Source organism: Oncorhynchus gorbuscha, linkage group LG10, assembly GCF_021184085.1.
Source record: "Oncorhynchus gorbuscha isolate QuinsamMale2020 ecotype Even-year linkage group LG10, OgorEven_v1.0, whole genome shotgun sequence".
Classification (NCBI taxonomy): Eukaryota; Metazoa; Chordata; class Actinopteri; order Salmoniformes; family Salmonidae; genus Oncorhynchus; species Oncorhynchus gorbuscha.
The window spans coordinates 50700456-50720507 of NC_060182.1; the positions used below are offsets into that span (position 1 = coordinate 50700456).

At 42.5% G+C, this 20052-nt stretch overlaps 1 protein-coding gene across 5 annotated transcripts in view; it reads right to left on the reverse strand.

Annotated features, from left to right (window-relative positions):
• The window catches only part of LOC124046217 (echinoderm microtubule-associated protein-like 1), an 80029-nt gene extending 68340 nt beyond the window's left edge, over window positions 1-11689 (reverse strand). For 2 of the 5 annotated variants that reach the window (XM_046366349.1, XM_046366348.1), the window contains exon 1: window positions 11118-11689. In XM_046366349.1, coding sequence (XP_046222305.1) covers window positions 11118-11292 — 175 coding nt within the window. In that variant the 5' untranslated portion in view covers window positions 11293-11689. The remainder of the gene's footprint in view (window positions 1-11117) is intronic. The other 3 variants (XM_046366350.1, XM_046366351.1, XM_046366352.1) reach the window with 3 other exon arrangements.
• Window positions 11690-20052: the final 8363 nt, after the last annotated feature.

Consider the following 20052-nt stretch of genomic DNA (forward strand, 5'->3'; position numbering starts at 1 on the left):
CAAGAAGTCGAGGGACTGGAGGGAGGCATAGGCTGAGATGAACTCTGCCTTGTTGGCTGCAGATCGGCAGTTCCAGAGGCTACCGGAGACCTGGAACTCCACGTGGGTCGTGCGCGCTGGGATCACCAGATTAGGGTGGCAGCGGCCACGCGGTGTGGAGCGTTTGTATGGTCTGTGCAGAGAGGAGAGAACAGGGATAGACAGACACATAGTTGACAGGCTACAGAAGAGGCTACGCTAATGCAAGGAGATTGGAATGACAAGTGGACTACACGTCTCAAATGTTCAGAAAGTTAAGCTTACGTAGCAAGAATCTTATTGACTAAAATGATTAAAATGATACAGTACTGCTGAAGTAGGCTAGCTGGCAGTGGCTGCGTTGTTGACTTTGTAGGCTAGCTGGCAGTGGCTGCGTTGTTGACACTACACTAATCAAGTTGTTCCGTTGAGTGTAATAGTTTCTACAGTGCTGCTATTCGGGGGCTAGCTGGCTAGCTAGCAGTGTTGATTACGTTACGTTGCGTTAAAAGAACGACAACAATTATCTTTGATACACAGACGGCTATGTAGCTAGCTATGTAGCTAGCTACGATCAAACAAATCAAACCGTTGTGCTGTAATGAAATGAAATGAAAAATGTGATACTACCTGTGGAGCGAAGCGGAATGCGACCGGGTTGTTGAGTGCGGAAGTTCTATTCAGTAGACGTTGGCTAGCTGTTGGCTAGCTAGCAGTGTCTCCTACGTTAAGGACGACAAATAGCTGGCTAGCTAACCTCAGTAAATTAAGATAATCACTCTAAGACTACACGCTCTAAACTACACAATTATCTTGGATACGAAGACAGCAAAGACAACTATGTAGCTAGCTAACACTACACTAATCAAGTCGTTCAGTTGAGTGTAATAGTTTCTACAGTGCTGCTATTCGGTAGACGGTGGACGTATGCTAGCTGGCTAGCTGCTGGGCAGATAGCAGTGTAGACTACGTTAGGACGATGAAATACAAGTTGCAATAGAAGTGCTGACTGTTTCACTATGTTGTCCTCTTTCTTTTCCTTTTTCTTCTGTCCTTCTTTTGTCCTTATTTTGTCTTCCTTTCTTCTGTTAACTAGATATTTTTTGTTGTTATTCTTTGTAAGCTAGCTAGCTTCTTCCAGGAGAGTCCCTAGCAACTGCTTAGCAACAAGTAAACAATTCTGCTAGCAATTCAGCTAGCTAAGATAACTGTACAATTTTATGAAAAATAGTTAATTTTTCAAAAGCCTGTCTTTTTGGTTTGTTCCTTGTTTTGTCTTCTATTGAGTCTTGCAGTTTTCTCTTGATTTTTTTGATGTACTTCACTCTAAAAAAACATTTAAATCTCAATATATACAGGAGCTCATTTTTCAGCAGCTGCTCAATTTAGAACTCCGGAACATATACCGGCAGCTCGGTGGTAAGTCACATTCTGTATTTCATATTACAGTACACCTACTGTAATATAATTATGGTATCAAAGCAAGTACTGTGTAATGACACACAGTAAAATTATGTAAAATTGACTATTATACTGTAAAAAAAATCGGAATGAATGGATGAATGAATGAATGAATGCATGAATGAATTAAATTAATTGACGGGAGGGGTTTGAATTTCAGTGTTTTACTGTAATTACAAGGGATTGGTGCAAGCAAGTTGGCAGCTAGTTAAAGTGTTTACACATCACAACATATGAATGAATACTTGGTGTTTTATATCAGTTGCTCTTCTAGAGGCCTTAACAAAGGCTTCCAAACTGGCATCGACCACAGGGCAAAACAGACCAAAAAGACATGGTAAAATGCTCACCCACTTAAGGTTTTAAGACCTGCTGCCATTCCAATCTGACCTCTATACATTTTGAATTGATTAGGCACTATAACCACATAAGATTGTAACAGCATTCTCACTCACGGGTGCAACAAATATAGCCTCTTACAAGGCACGCCTCAAAATATGTTATTGAGCCAAAAGCAACAATACCATGCACCACTAGTGGTCAAAAGATTGTTGGCGCTCCAAAGACACAGTACAGTACTGTAGTATTATGTGAGGTTGAATTACGGTACCATTTGGAAATACATTATATATTTTCCCACCAACAACATTTTCCCAGAATGCAGTATGCTTCAGTAAAAGTCATTTACTGTTGATAATACCCCAAATAAATGACAGTTTTCTGTTACAGTGTGGGCTTACAAGAATGGTAGTAAAGAACAAGAAGGCCCGCACACTGTTAAAGCTCCCAATTCACCGATTTATTGACAACGTTTCAATCCAAAATGGATCTTCGTCAGGTCAAACATCCCAAAATATACACATATAACCTCACATGAACATTGTAGACATGACTCATGGTGGGTGCAAAAACAATGTGTATCTCTAATAATTTAATAGCAATGAGATGGGTACATGTAGTAGTTCCAGAAAATAATATATATTTACAAAATGACCAAGTAGGTGACCTTGAAGGTAAGACAAATCAAAGTGGCATATTCATGTAAGAAATGCAACCTTGTTGAAAAAAACTACCCTATAGGGGCACAAGGAATGCATAAAAACTGAGTCAAACATAATATTCTTTGAAGAGAAAGTCTGAACTGAGCTACTTAAAAACTTCTTGAAACTAGGGGGCACTATTTTCATTTTTGGGAAAATAACGTTCCCAAAGTAAACGGGCTATTTTGTCAGGACAAGATGCTAGAATATGCATATAATTGACAGCTTATGATAGAAAATACTCTAAGGGCAAAAACCAAAAGGTGCACCTAGTGTTTCATGGAAAATTGTAGTTTCTTATTGGACCATGTAGTCTCTCTCAGTTTCGGTCCGTTTTCTTCCATAGGGGCCTAATGAACACCACCCATTCGAGGACGGTAACCAGAGCACTAGACAGTTTCTCCTTGGAACCCTGCTGCTGAATGTTTGATGATTTATGACCCCTCCTGCCCCCTGTATTGAAGTTCAAAGCCTCAGCAGTATACCTCTCGTACCAACACTTCCACACATCCAATAGAAAGCAGCATTTTTATCACTCTCTTCCATTGGTATTCATACACGCTCAAGGATCTGTGGAAAAGCTGTATTCTCCTGGATGTGTTATGACCTCGCTATCTGTATTTACCTTATATATTTACAGCGCTAGAGGCTTACATATGTACACACACACACATACACGCACACGATCACACACACACACACTATTACTTACACAATGTTTTTCAGACATCTATTTACCCCGTGACTTATGCTGTTCTCTATATGCTTCATTGTTTTTATGGGTCATTGGTTTTCAGCGGAAGAAAAGGCAGAATGCAAAAATAAAAGGAAAATCATGGCTATGCTGTTTCTGTTACTGTAAGTATGAATGTATGATATTACAAATCATGCCCCATGTTTGATGAAACAGAGTTTAACTTTTCAAGTCTAGGTTATATGTTTTACCTGAATCTTAGACACTGATGAATAAAACTGTTATTTTACTGAACAAAAATATAAATGCAACATTGTCACGCCCTGATCTGTTTCACCTGCTCTTGTGATAGTCTCCACCCCCTCCAGGTGTCGCTTGATTTCCAAAGTGTATTCATCCCTGTGTTTCCTGTCTCTCTGTGCCAGTTTGTCTTGTATGTAAAAGTCAACCAGTCTGTTTTCCCCCATGCGCGTGCCTTTTTGCTTCACTTTTTGCTAGTCCTCCCAGTTTTGACCCTTGCCTGTTTCGGGACTTTTTACCTGCCTGCCTGCCTGACCAGACCTCGAGCCTGCCTGATACTCTGTACCGCCTAGACTCTGAACTGGTTTTGACCTTTTGCCTGTCCATGACCATTCTCTTGCCTACCCCTTTTTGGATCAATAAAAATCTAAGACTCCAACCATCTGCCTCCTGTGTCTGCATCTGGGTCTCGCCTTGTGCCCAAATAGTACGAACTGGCCATGACAGACCCAGCAGACTTGGATCAGCACCACCACATTGTCTCCCTGCAGGGAGACACTATTGGGAGGCATGACGAACTACTACAGGACCTGTTGGAAGGGCCTTGTTCCCTGACGGAACGCCACGACCAAGGGTTTAAGGCTACCATGGAGCTAATTAAGGAGTTAACTCATAGTAAGCTTCTTGAATTACGTCAAAAGCTAGCTGCTCGGGAATTACCGGTGGACCTCGACTCCCTTAGCACTCTCACCATTAGAATTGATGGACGTCTAAGGGAACGCAGGAGTGAGAAGAGGTCTGGCCTCGGGCACACTCGTTCATTCGCTAGGGCTGGCTCATCTTCGAAGGAATCCGGACGTTTCCGAAGGCAGTTTTTCCGAGAGGCTCTGAAGCCCATCTACGACGGGTGAGCTCAGTTATCAGTTAGAACTCAACCTTCGTGAGCGTTCCCTAACTGTTGTCTGTACTGTGGTGAGACAGGACATTATATAGCTAACTGCCCTATAAGGAAACCCGTGTCTCTGGTCGGTACAAGTACTCTGGTTAGCCTGACTGGGAATTCCTTTATTTCCATCACCTGCACACCTTTGTTTGTGCTTTTGCTGTGGGGAGACCAATCTAAGTCTCTGAGTGCTCATTGACTCTGGGGCTGATGGAAGTTGGATGCTACCATAGTTTCTGAATTGGGTTTTCCCACTCAACATTTCTCTGTTCCCATGGATGCAAAGGCACTGGATGGCTGTTCAATTGGAAGAGTCACCCACAGCACTGTTCCCGTTCATATACGGGTATCAGGAAACCATAGTGAGACTATATAGTTCCTCTTCATCGATTCACCCCATGTTCCTGTGGTTTTGGGGTTTTCTTAGATTCAGAAACACAATCCAGTTATTGACTGGACCATGGGCTCCATCCAGGGTTGGAGTCCGTTTTGTCATTCTCATTGCCTTAAAACGGCACAGTCGTCCTTGAGATGTTTCCCTCAAGACGTGAGCAAAGCCCCACTGAGTACCATAACCTCCTGGAGGTTTTCAGCAAGGCACTGGCTAATTCTCTTTCTCTACCGTCCTTATGATTGTGCCATTGATTTCATCCCAGGCACCACACCACCTCGTGGTCGTCTACATTCTATATCCGGCCCAGAGACAAAGGTTATGGAAGAGTATTTTGAGGAATCTCTGGCTACTGGAGGCATCCGTCCGTCTGCATCTCCTGCCGGCGCGGGGTTTTTCTTTGTGGAGAAGGACAAGATCCTGCGTCTGTACCTCCTGGACTCTGAACTGGTTTTGAACTTTTGCCTGTCCATGACCATTCTCTTGCCTACCCCTTTTTGGATCAATAAACATTTAAGACTCCAACCATCTGCCTTCTGTGTCTGCATCTGGGTCTCGCCTTGTGCCCTGATAAACATGTCAAGTGTTCGTCCCATGTTTCATGAGCTGAAACAAAATATCCCAGAAATGTTCCATATGCACAAAAAGCTTATTTCTCTCAAATTGTATGCACAAATTGTCAGGAGTATGCAGAATTGTGTTCAGATCCCTCCGACATCCTGAGCCGTGCATTATTATGCTGAAACATGAGGTGATGGCAGCGTCTGAATGGCATGACAAGTTTTATTTATTTATTTCACCTTTATTTAACCAGGTAGGCTAGTTGAGAACAAGTTCTCATTTGCAACTGCGACCTGGCCAAGATAAAGCATAGCAGTGTGAACAGACAACACAGAGTTACACATGGAGTAAACAATTAACAAGTCAATAACACAGTAAAAAAAAGGGGAGTCTATATACAATGTGTGCAAAAGGCATGAGGAGGTAGGCGAATAATTACAATTTTGCAGATTAACACTGGAGTGATAAATGATCAGATGTTCATGTACAGGTAGAGATATTGGTGTGCAAAAGAGCAGAAAAGTAAATAAATAAAAACAGTGTGGGGATGAGGTAGGTGAAAATGGGTGGGCTATGTACCAATAGACTATGTACAGCTGCAGCGATCGATTAGCTGCTCAGATAGCTGATGTTTGAAGTTGGTGAGGGAGATTAAAGTCTCCAACTTCAGCGATTTTTGCAATTCGTTCCAGTCACAGGCAGCAGAGTACTGGAACGAAAGGCGGCCAAATGAGGTGTTGGCTTTAGGGATGATCAGTGAGATACACCTGCTGGAGTGCGTGCTATGGATGGGTGTTGCCATCGTGACCAGTGAACTAAGATAAGGCGGAGCTTTACCTAGCATGAACTTGTAGATGACCTGGAGCCAGTGGGTCTGGCGATGAACATGTAGCGAGGGCCAGCCGACTAGAGCATACAAGTCGCAGTGGTGGGTGGTATAAGGTGCTTTAGTGACAAAATGGATGGCACTGTGATAAACTGCATCCAGTTTGCTGAGTAGAGTGTTGGAAGCAATTTTGTAGATGACATTGCCGAAGTCGAGGATCGGTAGGATAGTCAGTTTTACTAGGGTAAGCTTGGCGGCGTGAGTGAAGGAGGCTTTGTTGCGGAATAGAAAGCCGACTCTTGATTTGATTTTCGATTGGAGATGTTTGATATGAGTCTGGAAGGAGAGTTTGCAGTCTAGCCAGACACCTAGGTACTTATAGATGTCCACATATTCAAGGTCGGAACCATCCAGGGTGGTGATGCTAGTCGGGCATGTGGGTGCAGGCAGCGATCGGTTGAAAAGCATGCATTTGGTTTTTACTAGCGTTTAAGAGCAGTTGGAGGCCACGGAAGGAGTGTTGTATGGCATTGCAGCTCGTTTGGAGGTTAGATAGCACAGTGTCCAATGACGGGCCGAAAGTATATAGAATGGTGTCGTCTGCGTAGAGGTGGATCAGGGAATCGCCCGCAGCAAGAGCAACATCATTGATATATACAGAGAAAAGAGTCGGCCCGAGAATTGAACCCTGTGGCACCCCCATAGAGACTGCCAGAGGACCGGACAGCATGCCCTCCGATTTGACACACTGAACTCTGTCTGCAAAGTAATTGGTGAACCAGGCAAGGCAGTCATCCGAAAAACCGAGGCTACTGAGTCTGCCGATAAAAATATGGTGATTGACAGAGTCGAAAGCCTTGGCAAGGTCGATGAAGACGGCTGCACAGTACTGTCTTTTATCGATGGCGGTTATGATATCGTTTAGTACCTTGAGTGTGGCTGAGGTGCACCCGTGACTGGCTCGGAAACCAGATTGCACAGCGGAGAAGGTACGGTGGTATTCGAGATGGTCAGTGACCTGACAATGGGGCTCAGCATCTTGTCACGGTATCTGCCATTGATAAAATGTGTTCGTTGCCTATACCATAACCCCACCACCACCATGGGGCACTCTGTTCACAACGTTCACATCAGCAAACCGCTCGCCCACACGACACCATCTGCCATCTGCCGGATACAGTTGAAACCGGGATTCCCCTTCATGCAGTCAGCATGCCAGTTGCACGCCCCCTCAACTTGAGACAGCTATCGCATTGTGAAATACAACTGCACATTTTAGAGTGGTCCTTTATTGTCCCCAGCACAAGGTGCACATATGCCACACCTGTGAGGGTGGATGGATTATCTTGGCAAAGGAGAAATACTCTCTAACGGGGATATAAACAAATTTGTGCACAAAATTTGACAAATAGGTTTTTTGTGCATGTGGAAACCTTCTTGGATTTTATTTTCACTATATATTAATCATGTATTCAACTGCATCCATCTATTCAGCCAACAATGCCTTACTCTACGTAATGGAATTTTGAGTCAAATATAACCTGATAATGTGTCTGTTTGAACTTCTTTGCAGATATGAAACAAACTGTCAGTTCCACTGTTTATGCTTTGTATTCTACAACAGAAACAACAGCATAGAAAATTAACGGTGATTTCTTATCTCCGAAGAGGAGAAAGGGGGTTAGATAAGTTGGCAGAGGAGTGCAGCATGACGGTGCCACAACAGCCCAAACTGCCTCTGAATATCTCTCCATTCAAGAGAGAAAATGACTTTTATCCTTCAGTGTAGTCTGGCTTCAACTTAGCAAACAGAGAAAACAAATCACCAGAAGAGTCAAAAAGAGAGCCCAATGCAACTAAAGGGAATGAATGGCCAACCTTAAATTTGATCAGCAGTGATGAGTTATTTTACCCACAGAACTGAAATACTCGCTTCAACAATAAAAAGCTGTGCTTCAGTCTTAATGTGGTAAAGGATATTTAGTGTGACATATATGCAAGGGTTATAAATGAGGCCCCAAGGTCTCTGGCAAGGTTACTCATCACAAGAGTGTGGTCACTGTGTAGGATCAGTGTTGTTGGATTAGTCAACATTACTCCAACATGGAGAGGCCAACAAAACAGGAATTTTTGGAAACCAAAAATCTGTAGAAATGTCAGAGCACATTTGGGTACAGGTCAGAATTCCTTGACTGTGGGCAGGCATGGGCTGACCCGACCTGGCCCAACCTTTTGTTTGTCTGTTTTTGTTGGTTTGTTGGTAATGTGAGCAGGATTTAAACGTAATGTGCTTCCATTAATGGCTTTACAGAAACCAAAGAGGAGAGGGAACCGTGTCACACTGTTTGTGTGCCAACTACCAATCTCTTGGTGACATTGGTGATGTGGCGGGTAGTGCCAGCACTGCAGGCCCTAGAGGAGAGGGGGTGTAGGGAAGCGATAAGGATGTCTGGTTAAATCTGAAGGGTGAAACAGTGAATTCTCTGGATTGACCACCTTGTTTTGATTCATAATCTATTGATCAGTCATAACTAAGTGAATACGACCAGATTATCCACTGTCAGTATTAAGTCAGACACCTAGCGATAGGGGCAGTAAAAAAATATACACCTTTAATCAATTCTTCATTAAAGGCACTCATAAGGTGGATACATTCAATACTGTAGATCCTCTTCTAAAGATGCAACTCCCTGATAATTGGACTAGTAGGCTACTAATGTGGATAATTTCCCTTAGTAGCCGATCTCCTCAGGACAAAAGCATGCTTTTCCAGTTTGCTGAGTCGCTGACCCAGTCTCCCCTGCCATTAGTCTGGTTGGCTGATCACTAACACATGAAGCTTTCAAGAACAAATGACATCACTTTTACAGGCAGAGCTACAGCTGGCCAACACACCATTGGGTGATTTCAGAGCCTCCAGACTACACACTCACACAATTAAGTTGTATGTTGGAACAATGAGGTCCTCTCACTTTATATGAACCAAGCCCCTCAGTCAGCATGACAGTCTTAGTCATTCTAGTGAGAGGACATTTGAAAATCCCTGGCAAGAGTCACAACAGATTGGCGTGTTTCGTCTTCCGGCTTGTAAGTGCTAACCGGACTTTCTGAAGTAATAACAAACAGATTAAGGCAGTGATTTGAAGCACTCACTGGCCTTTCGCTTGCACAGAAAAGTCATTAACCTCTACATAATTAGAAAATGTCAACCATGTCAGACTAGGGCATGCATGTAGGTGCCAATTGGGGGACTTCAGAACGTTGAAAACCCAGAGACTTTAGTCAATATTTTTATGTTTGACAACACAGTGGGAAAAGGGATTTTGTCTTGACCCTTGCACGAATTTGACCCAATACTCCTGTATGTGTGTGAATCCTTCAATTAAACACCCTTGAGGTTGACAGCAATTAAACAATATGACATGTTGCAGTAGCTTTTTTTCTTTCTTTAAATTACAGTGCCATTCGTAACACTCTAAAAGGTCAACTCATCCTTGGAGAATGAAGCTTTATTTATTTTTTATCCAACCTGACATTCAGCCTACACCTGTTTTTCAGATAATCCAACATGCCTGAGTGAATGTCTGTGACATCATTGACATTATCAGCATGTCTGCACACCACACAGCACACCACACAATATTAGTTCATGTTCAGGACATTACTTTGTAAATGTCATTGATTTTCTTATTTCCCAACCATGGTAATTAAGTTTTAACTGCCAACCTTCTGTAACTCACTAATCAGCCACATCGTTAGACAATTTGAGTATTCTCTTTGTTTTGCTCCAGGGTACAGATCTAGGATTAGTTGGGAAAACTCAAAACTGGCCCAAGACCAGCGTTTCACCCTACTTCCTTTGGCTCAGCAGAGCTATAAATAAGTGTCAGACAGTGTTTCCTGTATCTGAGCAGACATCAGGCTTTGTTGATAATAGATTGATTAATTGTGACAAAGTGATGTGTCACGCTGCACCTTCACTCACTCCACTAATAACCTGCAACCCCAACTCCACTTCCACTTCCACCCTTGGTGTGGCGTCATAGGTGGAATGTTATTAATATTTCTCATAATTTAATAATTTATAAACATTACATTTTTTACGCATAAAATCTGATGTTTCTATTTCAAACGGTTTTGTTATAGTTCAGTCTTTTGTGATGTATATAAAATGTAATATTGTGATGCAACTCAAAATTGAATACATTTCAACTCTATATCTGACATGGTACAGGTGTCTTCTTTTATTTAAGCCAGTAACCATGTGTGTGAGGTGTATACTTTTGTTTCAAAGTAGATTTGATTAAGAGGACCAAGAAACACTCTGTGTGACCCTGATTTAGCTCACTGCTGTAAAAAGGTTAAATCATACTTGAACTATCCACTAGATACAGATGACAATCAGCACACCAGGGAGAAGACTCTGTGGCTCACTCAGAAGAGCATGGTGCTTTCAACACCAATGGTTGTGGGTTTGATTCCCTCTGGGGCCACCCATATGTACAATGGAAGTTGCTTTGGATAAAAGCATTTGCTAAATGGCATATTATTATTAGGCACAATGCTTCATAAGAACACAACAGCCACAGAGACCTTCAACTGAGATTCTTGGCAGAAACATTTCCTCAGGAGGTTTTGAAAGACAAATCTCTGCATGGTTAAACTCAATATTTGAATATTGTTCCCTGCTATGTCTAAATTGGGGTCATGTAGCTTATAGCCTACGATCCCATCTGTGTCTGTCACATAAGATTGCATCTTTACAGCACAAAGGATAAACTTTCACTTTCATCAAGTCCAGCTTGAGCTCCAAAATAGCCTCATGCCTACATGCAACAGCCCTGCCGGCAGGGACTACTTCTTTGGTGTTAAGTTTAACCAGGCAGTGGTGACATGTCATGTCAAGCACACATAATGATAACCAGGGATGAGGATGAGTTTACCGTTACAGAACTGCAGCAGCGAAGATGTGTCATAGAGGCTGCTGTAGCTGGAAAACCCGTCCTCCATTCTGGACTTCCACCGCGCTCCTCCACTCACTCCTCTCTTGTTCCCTCTCACCTCCCTTAAATCCCTGTTACTTTCGCTTGCTTGCCACCACCGAGGATCTTCCTCCATTAAACATAGAGTTTTCTCGTGTCAGGCTGCCAGTGTCAGTTACCATGGCAACCCATTCACTCTGATAATTTCCTGTGAACTCAGACTCTCTTCTCTTCTTTGAATGGTCCCAAGGAGTAAACTAAATAAAAACGGAGTATTTCAAAACACAAAAAACCTGGAGTATTTGAAAACACTTTCCTGCTCTTCTTCTTTTTGCTCCCTATTTTCTCTATTCACTCTTCTCTCCTTCCCTCAGTCTCTTCGGTGGCAGCTGTGTGGTGTTAAACCGTGTGCTGATCTCCAGAGGAAAAACAGCTTTGAAAGGCTGGAGCTGTAAGTGGAGGGCTGGCAGCAGCGACTGTGTGTGTGTGCATGTGTGTGTGAGAGAGAGAGAGAGAGAGAGAGAGAGAGAGAGAGAGAGAGAGAGAGAGAAATAGAGAGAGCGCGTGTGTGCATGTGAGTGTTTGGATAATACCTTGGACAGCCTTCCCCGGCCCCAGACTTTCACTAACTGTGGACAAGGGCAGAGGGGGTTGGGTCTCTTTCAAAAGACAGATCATCCGCCTTGCCTAGAGAGGACAGAGAGCAAGAGAGAGAGAGAGAGAGAGAGAGAGAGAGAGAGAGAGAGAGAGAGAGAGAGAGAGAGAGAGAGAGAGAGAGAGAGAGAGAGAGAGAGAGAGAGAGAGAGAGAGAGAGGTTCTGATCACCAGGAAGAGAATAAGGGGAATAGAAGGGTCACAAGGAAGAAAAAAAGATTGCAGCTGGTAGAATGAGTAGAATGGGATTATATGTTGATATAGTCACCATATTATTGTTCAGCTCTTCTGGCATGCTGCCAGAAATCTTTATGTAACAATAATAATCCCAAAGAGCCACTGATATGAGAGAAACCACACAGAAATTAATAAATATATATAGAATAAAGCTCTTTCTCAGTCTCAAAGAGAGGAGAGGAATCCGAGAGAAGAGAGGAATCAATCCATTCAGGAGAAAAATAATAGAGAGAGGGAACACAGAAGAGATTAGAGGGATGCTGAGACGAGCAAAGAAAATGGGTATCTGTTGCAGAACAGTGAGCCATCATCCTACATAACTATAGCTGTACATACCTTTTTCCTACTTATACTGTATATTGTCCATACTGTCTATACAAACCACATTTATATCAGCCCTCTGACATTGCTCGTTCTGATATTGCTCATTCTGATATTACTTAATCTCTTGTTTCTTCTTTTTTTTTACATCTGTGTACACAACAAATAAACTTTGATTTGATTTGACCCAGTCTACCAGTCAACACTTCAACAACTTCACATATGATGTAGAACAAACATGCCCCTCTAACAAGCAGAACATTGAATAATGTCAACCCTATTCAAGACATGTTTATCTGCAACATTTGGCCCTGGAGTTAGACTGGGGCAGAGAAGGACTTGGACCACAATGTCACAAAACAATGCGACATCACATTTTCCCGCTCTATCATCCCAAGAAGCTAAACAAGATGCTAAACAAGGTTGAGCACAATCAGTGCTGAAGCGAAACATTATTATTCTCAGCCTTATCTGTCTTAAAGCAGACAGTGTAATCATCAAAGAAGACGAAGAGGGAGGGAGGGAGGGAGGGAGGGAGGGAGGGAGGGAGGGAGGGAGGGAGGGAGGGAGGGAGGGAGGGAGGGAGGGAGGGAGGGAGGGAGGGAGGGAGGGAGGGAGGGAGGGAGGGAGGGAGGGAGGGAGGGAGGGAAAAACTGCCTCTTAATTTTGACTGGGGGTTTTCAGCAGCCATCAAATAAGTGATGGAAGAGGATGAGAAGGAGAGAAATGGAGGGAAAATTGAAAGAGACTGTGGGTCATCTGACTGGAACTGTCATGGTGGAACACCTCTTTCAAGTATTCATGTATACATAAATGACTTGACCCCCCCTGTATGTCCCGAGATCAAAATGCAGTTGCATGCCAACGACACAGTCTTCTATGTCCATGCCAAGACAAAGCAACAGGCTGCTCGTAAACTTACAGCAGTAATGGACAAAATAGATGACTGGTTGGACCACTCATGTCTGAAATTGAATATAACAAAAACTGTCGACAATCTCTGCATGTATTTCTCCATCAGGAACAGTGAGACCCATCAGCCTGAGGGAACTGTAAAGGAACAGAGGATTGAGGTGGTTTCACATGTTAAATACTTAGGAATAATTATTGACTCTAACCTTTCCTTAAAAAAAAACAATTAAAAAAGTGCATGGAACAGCAAAACACAACCTGGTGAATTTATAATTTATCTGAAACCAAATGTCAGCAGATGTGGTAAACTGTACATGTACTCAATGGTTCTGTTCCATCTCTCGTACTGTGTCACAACCTGGTCAAATGCTAGTATCACAGCAATGAAACCACTTGGAAAGCTTTGTAAACAAACTCTGAAAGTGCTGGACAAAAAACAAACACTTATCACCACTGCAATATCACAAAGACATAATACCTACTGAGCTTTGATAGCTTCTTATGCCTTGATGACACTTCTCTGCTGTTTAAGATTTGTTTGTTTGCTAAATATTGCAAGGACAATACCAGGACAACAAGAGCTTCAACCAGAGGGGGCTGCTCAACTCAGTTTAGGTCCACTAAATTTGGCCAGAAAGCTATTTCAGTCAGAGCGTCTAGATTATGGAACAACCTGCCAACCAATGTGAGAGAGAGTTCAGTACCTTTGCTAGCTTCAAGGCAAACCTGAAAAGGTGGCTGAAGGTAAACCAGTCATGTGAACATTAAGACATTGCAACTCCTAAGATGTCAGATACTGTCAGACCAAGGCACATTTAAATTCTCATGTAACATTAGCGTTATATTGTCTATTGTTGTATAGTTTATATATACACACACTAGTTTGGGGTCACTTAGAAATGTCCTTGTTTTTGAAAGAAATGCAATTTTATTGTCCATTAAAATAACATCAAATTCATCAGAAATACAGTGTAGACATTGTTAATGTTTTAAATAATATTGTCAATTACTATTGACGCCTCACAAGTCCTCAACTGGCAGCTTCATTAAATAGTACCCGCAAAACACCAGTCTCAACGTCAACAGTGAAGAGGCGACTCCAGGATGTTGGCCTTCTAGGCAGAGTTGCAAAGAAAAAGCCATATCTCAGTCTGGCCAATAAAAAGAAAAGATTAATATGGACAAAAGAACACAGACACTGGACAGAGGAACTCTGCCTAGAAGGCCAGCATCCCGGAGTTGCCTCTTCACTGTTGACATTGAGACTGGTGTTTTACGGGTACTATTTAATGAGGCTTCCAGTTGAGGACTTGTGAGGCATCTGTTTCTCAAACTAGACATTCTAATGTACTTGTCCTCTTACTCAGTTGTGCACCGGGGCCTCCCACTCCTCTTTCTATTCTGGTTAGAGCCCGTTTGTGCTGTTCTGTGAAGGGAGTAGTACAGAGTTGTACGAGATCTTCAGTTCTTTGTTTCTGGCCATTTTGAGCCTGTAACCGTACCCACAAATGCTGATGCTCCAAATACTCAACTAGTCTAAAAAGGCCAGTTGTATTGCTTCTTTAATCAGACAACAGTTTTCAGCTGTGCTAACATAATTGCAAAAGGGTTTTCTAATGATCAATTAGCCTTTTATAATGATAAACTCGGATTAGCAAACACAACGTGCCATTTAAACACAGGAGTGATGGTTGCTGTACGCCTATGTAGATATTCCATAAAAAATAGTCTGCTGTTTCCAGCTACAATAGTCAATACAACATTAAGAATGTCTACACTGTATTTCTGATCAGCTAAATGTTACTTCAATGGACAAAAAAGTAGCTTTTCTTTCAAAAAGAAGGACATTTCTACGTGACCCAAACTTTTGAACGGTGTTGTATAGTGTGGGGCAAAAAAGTATTTAGTCAGCCACCAATTGTTCAAGTTCTCCCACTTAAAAAGATGAGAGAGGCCTGTAATTTTCACCATAGGTACACTTCCACTATGACAGACAAAATGAGAAAAAAAATCCTGAAAATCACATTGTAGCATTGTTTAATGAATTTATTTGCAAATTATGGTGGAAAATAAGTATTTTGTCACCTACAAACAAGCAAGATTTCTGTCTCTCACAGACCTGTAACTTCTTCTTTAAGAGGCTTCTCTGTCCTCCACTTCTTAGCTGTATTAATGGCACCTGTTTGAACTTGTTATCAGTATAAAAGACACCTGTCCACAACCTCAAACAGTCACACTCCAAACTCCACTATGGCCAAGACCAAAGAGCTGTCAAAGGACACCAGAAACAAAATTGTAGACCTGCACCAGGCTGGAAGACTGCATCTGCAATAGGTAAGCAGCTTGGTTTGAAGAAGTCAACTGTGGGAGCAATTATTAGGACATTGAAGATATACAAGACCACTGATAATCTCCCTCGATCTGGGGCTCCACGCAAGATCTCACCCCACGGGGTCAAAATGATCACAAGAACGGTGAGCAAAAATCCAAGAACCACACGGGGGGGACCTAGTGAATGACATGCAGAGAGCTGGGACCAAAGTAACATAGCCTACCATCAGCAAGGGCATTGAAGATGAAACGTGGCCGGGTCTTTCAGCATGACAATGATCCCAAACACGCCGCCCGGGCAGCAAAGGAGTGGCTTCGTAAGAAGCATTTCAAGGTCCTGGAGTGGCCTAGCCAGTCTCCAGATCTCAACCCCATAGAAAATCTTTGGAGGGAGTTGAAAGTCTGTGTTGCTATATATATATATATATACAACACCGTTCAAAAGTTTGTGTCACGTAGAAATGTCCTTGTTTTTGAAAGAAAATAAAGAAAATTGTCCATTGAAGTAACATCAAGTTGATCAGAAATACAGTGTAGACATTGTTCATGTTGTAAATATATATATATATATATAGTACCAGTCAAAAGTTGACACACTCATTCAACGGTTTTTCTTTATTTTTTACTCTTTTATCAAATATCAAAGTAGCCACCCTTTGCCTTAATGACAGCTTTGCACACTCTTGGCATTCTCTCAACCAACTTCACCTGGAATGCTTTTAAAACAGTCTTGAAGGAGTTCCCACATATGCTGAGCACTTGTTGGCTGCTTTTCCTTCATTCTGCGGTCCAACTCATCCCAAACCATGTCATTTGGGTTGAGGTCGGGTAATTGTTGAGGCCAGATCATCTGATGCAGTGCTCCATCACTCTCCTTCTTGGTCAAATAGCCCTTACACAGCCTGGAGGTGTGTTCGGTAAGTGTTCTTTTGAAAAACAAATGATAGTCCTACTAAGCCCAAACCAGATGGGATGGCGTATCGCTGCAGAATGCTGTGGTAGCAATCCTGGTTAAGTGTGTCTTGAACTCTAAATAAATCACAGACAGTGTCACCAGCAAAGCTTCCCCACAACATCACATCTCCTCCTCCATGCTTCACGGTGGGAACCACAAATGCAGAGATCATCTGTTCACGTACTCTGCATCTCACAAAAACATAATAGTAGTTTATCTTTGCTTTTTTCAGCTGTTCTTGCCATTTTATATACCAACCCTACCTTGTCACAGCAGAACTGATTGGCTCAAACGCATTAAGAAGGAAAGGAATTCCACAAATGAACTTTTAACAAGGCACACCTGTTAATTGAAATGCATTCCAGGTGACTACCTCATGAAGCTGGTCGCGAGAATGCCAAATCAAATCAAATTAATTTATATTAATTTATATATTGTAGGATTGTATTGATGTATTAATGTTGTTTTTTTTCTGCCCTGGGAGTACCGATAAAAATTAGCTATCTAGCTAAATCTGGTGAAATGGCATGTTGTACATGGTCCTTGACAAATAAACCTGCTCTATCTAAATATTCCTGCTCTATCATCCCAAGAAGCTAAACAAGAAGGCGGTTGAACACAATCAGTGTTGAAGCTAAACATTATTATTCTCAGCCTTCTGTCTTAAAGCAGACAGTGTAATTGTCAAAGAAGACGAAGAGGGGAAGGGAGGGAGGGAGGGAGGGAGGGAGGGAGGGAGGGAGGGAGGGAGGGAGGGAGGGAGGGAGGGAGGGAGGGAGGGAGGGAGGGAGGGAGGGAGGGAGGGAGGGAGGGAGGGAGGGAGGGAGGGAGGGAGGGAAACTGCCTCTTTGTTTTTACTGTGGGTCTTCTGACTGGAGCTATCATGGTGGAAAACCTCTTTCAATTATTCATGCGCCTGGCGCAGGATGGAAAGAAAAAAATATGCATAAAGATAACTCTGGGGTCTATATTTACTTATTTTCAAACACTCCTCGCACTGTTCTGGCTCATGAAAGGAAACAAGGCAAAAACACAACAAAGAATGCTCTAATGATCTGTGCAAGAAAGGACAGATATCAGGTCTGCTTCAACCTGGATTGCTTTGTCTTGGAGCATGGCAATAATTTGTTAAGGCAGATTTCAGATCTGTTTCAACCTAGACCGCTTTGTCTCAGAGCATGGCGGTGATGTGTTAGAGGCTTTCCTACTGATTCCTACAGAATAGCTGAGTTAGGGTAATCCCAGGTGGGTACTGGTGGTGGAGCGTTCTCCTCTATTTCCCCTCAGGGGATTGTACTGCACTCAGCGCTGTTCCATCTAGCTAGCCTATTACACAACAGTATGAAGGCCCCCTAAGACTCCTATTTTCTGGTGACCTACAGGAGCAGACAAGGCTCTCCTTTGTAATGCTTCTAAATCAGAGACAGTGAAAACATTACTGGAATAGGTCTGTCTGTATCACAATGTTGCAGTTCTGCTTTCACTTGTCCATTCTTTCTGCATCATAGTAAATATGAATGATGGGGACTCCCTTTAAAAATGTGTTTATCTGTCTGTTCAAATTCATATTGATCTGTTTTTCTCCTGGAATAGTGGTATGTAATACAAATTTGCACACACCAAAAAAATGTATAATACCAAAGTTATGATTGATTTATGAAAGGGCTAGTTATGGGGCGGCAGCTCGTCTAGTGGTTAGAGCGTTGGACTAGTAAGCGAAAGGTTGCAAGATCGAATCCCCGAGCTGACAAGGTAAAAATCTGTCGTTCTGCCCCTGAAAAAAGCAGTTAACCCACTGTTCCTAGGCTGTCATTGAAAAAAAGAATTTGTTCTTAACTGACTTGCCTAGTTAAATAAAGGTTAAAAAAATATATATATATATATATATATATATATATATATATATATATATATATATTCCTTTCCTTTAGATGCACTCAGTTGAAAAACACAATACTATTATCTGAGAAAAGCCTCACTGTGGCTAAATTGGAATACACTCAGATTGGAATCTGTATGAGGGCAGATTGGAGCTCTAGATTAAGGCTGGAGAGGGTGCGGCAATACGGGGGTTGGATGAGGGGCGTGAGGCAGGGGCCTCCCACGGGTGGCAGCTGGAGGAGGGCTCTTCTACCTCACCCGTCCCCCTCCCACTAATCTCATTGTTCTCCACTGCCCCTGGCTGCGGTCCAGCACACACTCACAGTCAGACACATACTCAGGCCTCAGGGGGTAGGTATTGGTAGACAGCACACTACACACAACAACCCACCAGCAGTGACCGGAGGAACCCTTCACAGGGAACTTAACCTAAGGCGTGCTTCCATCCATTCATGCTGCTCTGTGGAAGATATCCCAGTCATTGTAATAGAATTACTAGAACATTCAACGTTGACTTGAATGGGAATGTCTGCTCTAGTCATTCTATTTCTTTGATACCACTGCTTTCTCCAGATATGCATTCCATTGCCCCGCTGGAAACAGAAGCACATCTTAAACCACACAGCAGCTTTGCGGCAGCATTACAGAGGGCCTGCCAGTCTGCCAGTGGGCCAGGATTAAACCCACAATCAAAAGAGTTATGGGTATCTAGGAATGGGTATTAATCCCTCTATAAGATCTACCTACCATTTGCCTGGGGGATGATGACTCCAATGGGACACACAAATAGGTCCCCAAAGCCATAGTCAAATATTAGGGTAAATCCCAATTTGTCTGTTTTAGAGAGATCTGAGGGCACTCAATATGTGTTCCAAATGAGTTGGGGGGAAAAAAATGGTTGATTGGAGCCAAAATGGTCTGCCTTTGTGTGATTTGCTCTTCTCCAAGTGTTCGGATGTTATTGGGGTCACACCAACACACCCCTCTCGCCTTAGGGCACAAATGTGTCAGAGAAAGTCAGCCAAAATGATTTTAGTCAGTCTGATGGGTTTTCCCCAAGTGCTTATTCATGAGTGATAAGAGAGGGCCAAGGTTCATATAGGGCTAATCAGTAGTCTGGGCAGCACACCAGCACATGAGCCTCAGAATAGAGCTCTGTTCTAACGCTGGCTCATCTGACTGTGAGAGTTGGATAGTGTGAAAATAATAAGGTTGGTGACATCATAGAAACAGAATCCATTTCTATGGGTGACAGCAGGTCAGCACCTCTTTTCTTCATAATGTTCTGACCTGTGGATGGGAGAGTGGAAATAGTGGTGGAGAGAAGTGTGTGTGTGTGTATGCGCACATGCATACGTGCGTGTGTATATTGGAGAAAATAGCCTCTTTCTGTGCCACAATATACATACTGCACAATACAGGCCAGGTATAATCACAAGACACTATTACAAGACACTGAGTACAGAACACTATGTATACAAATGATGGATAGAATAATGAACTACACTGCTCAAAAAAATAAAGGGAACACTAAAATAACACATCCTAGATCTGAATGAATGAAATATTCTTATTAAATACTTTTTTCTTTACATAGTTGAATGT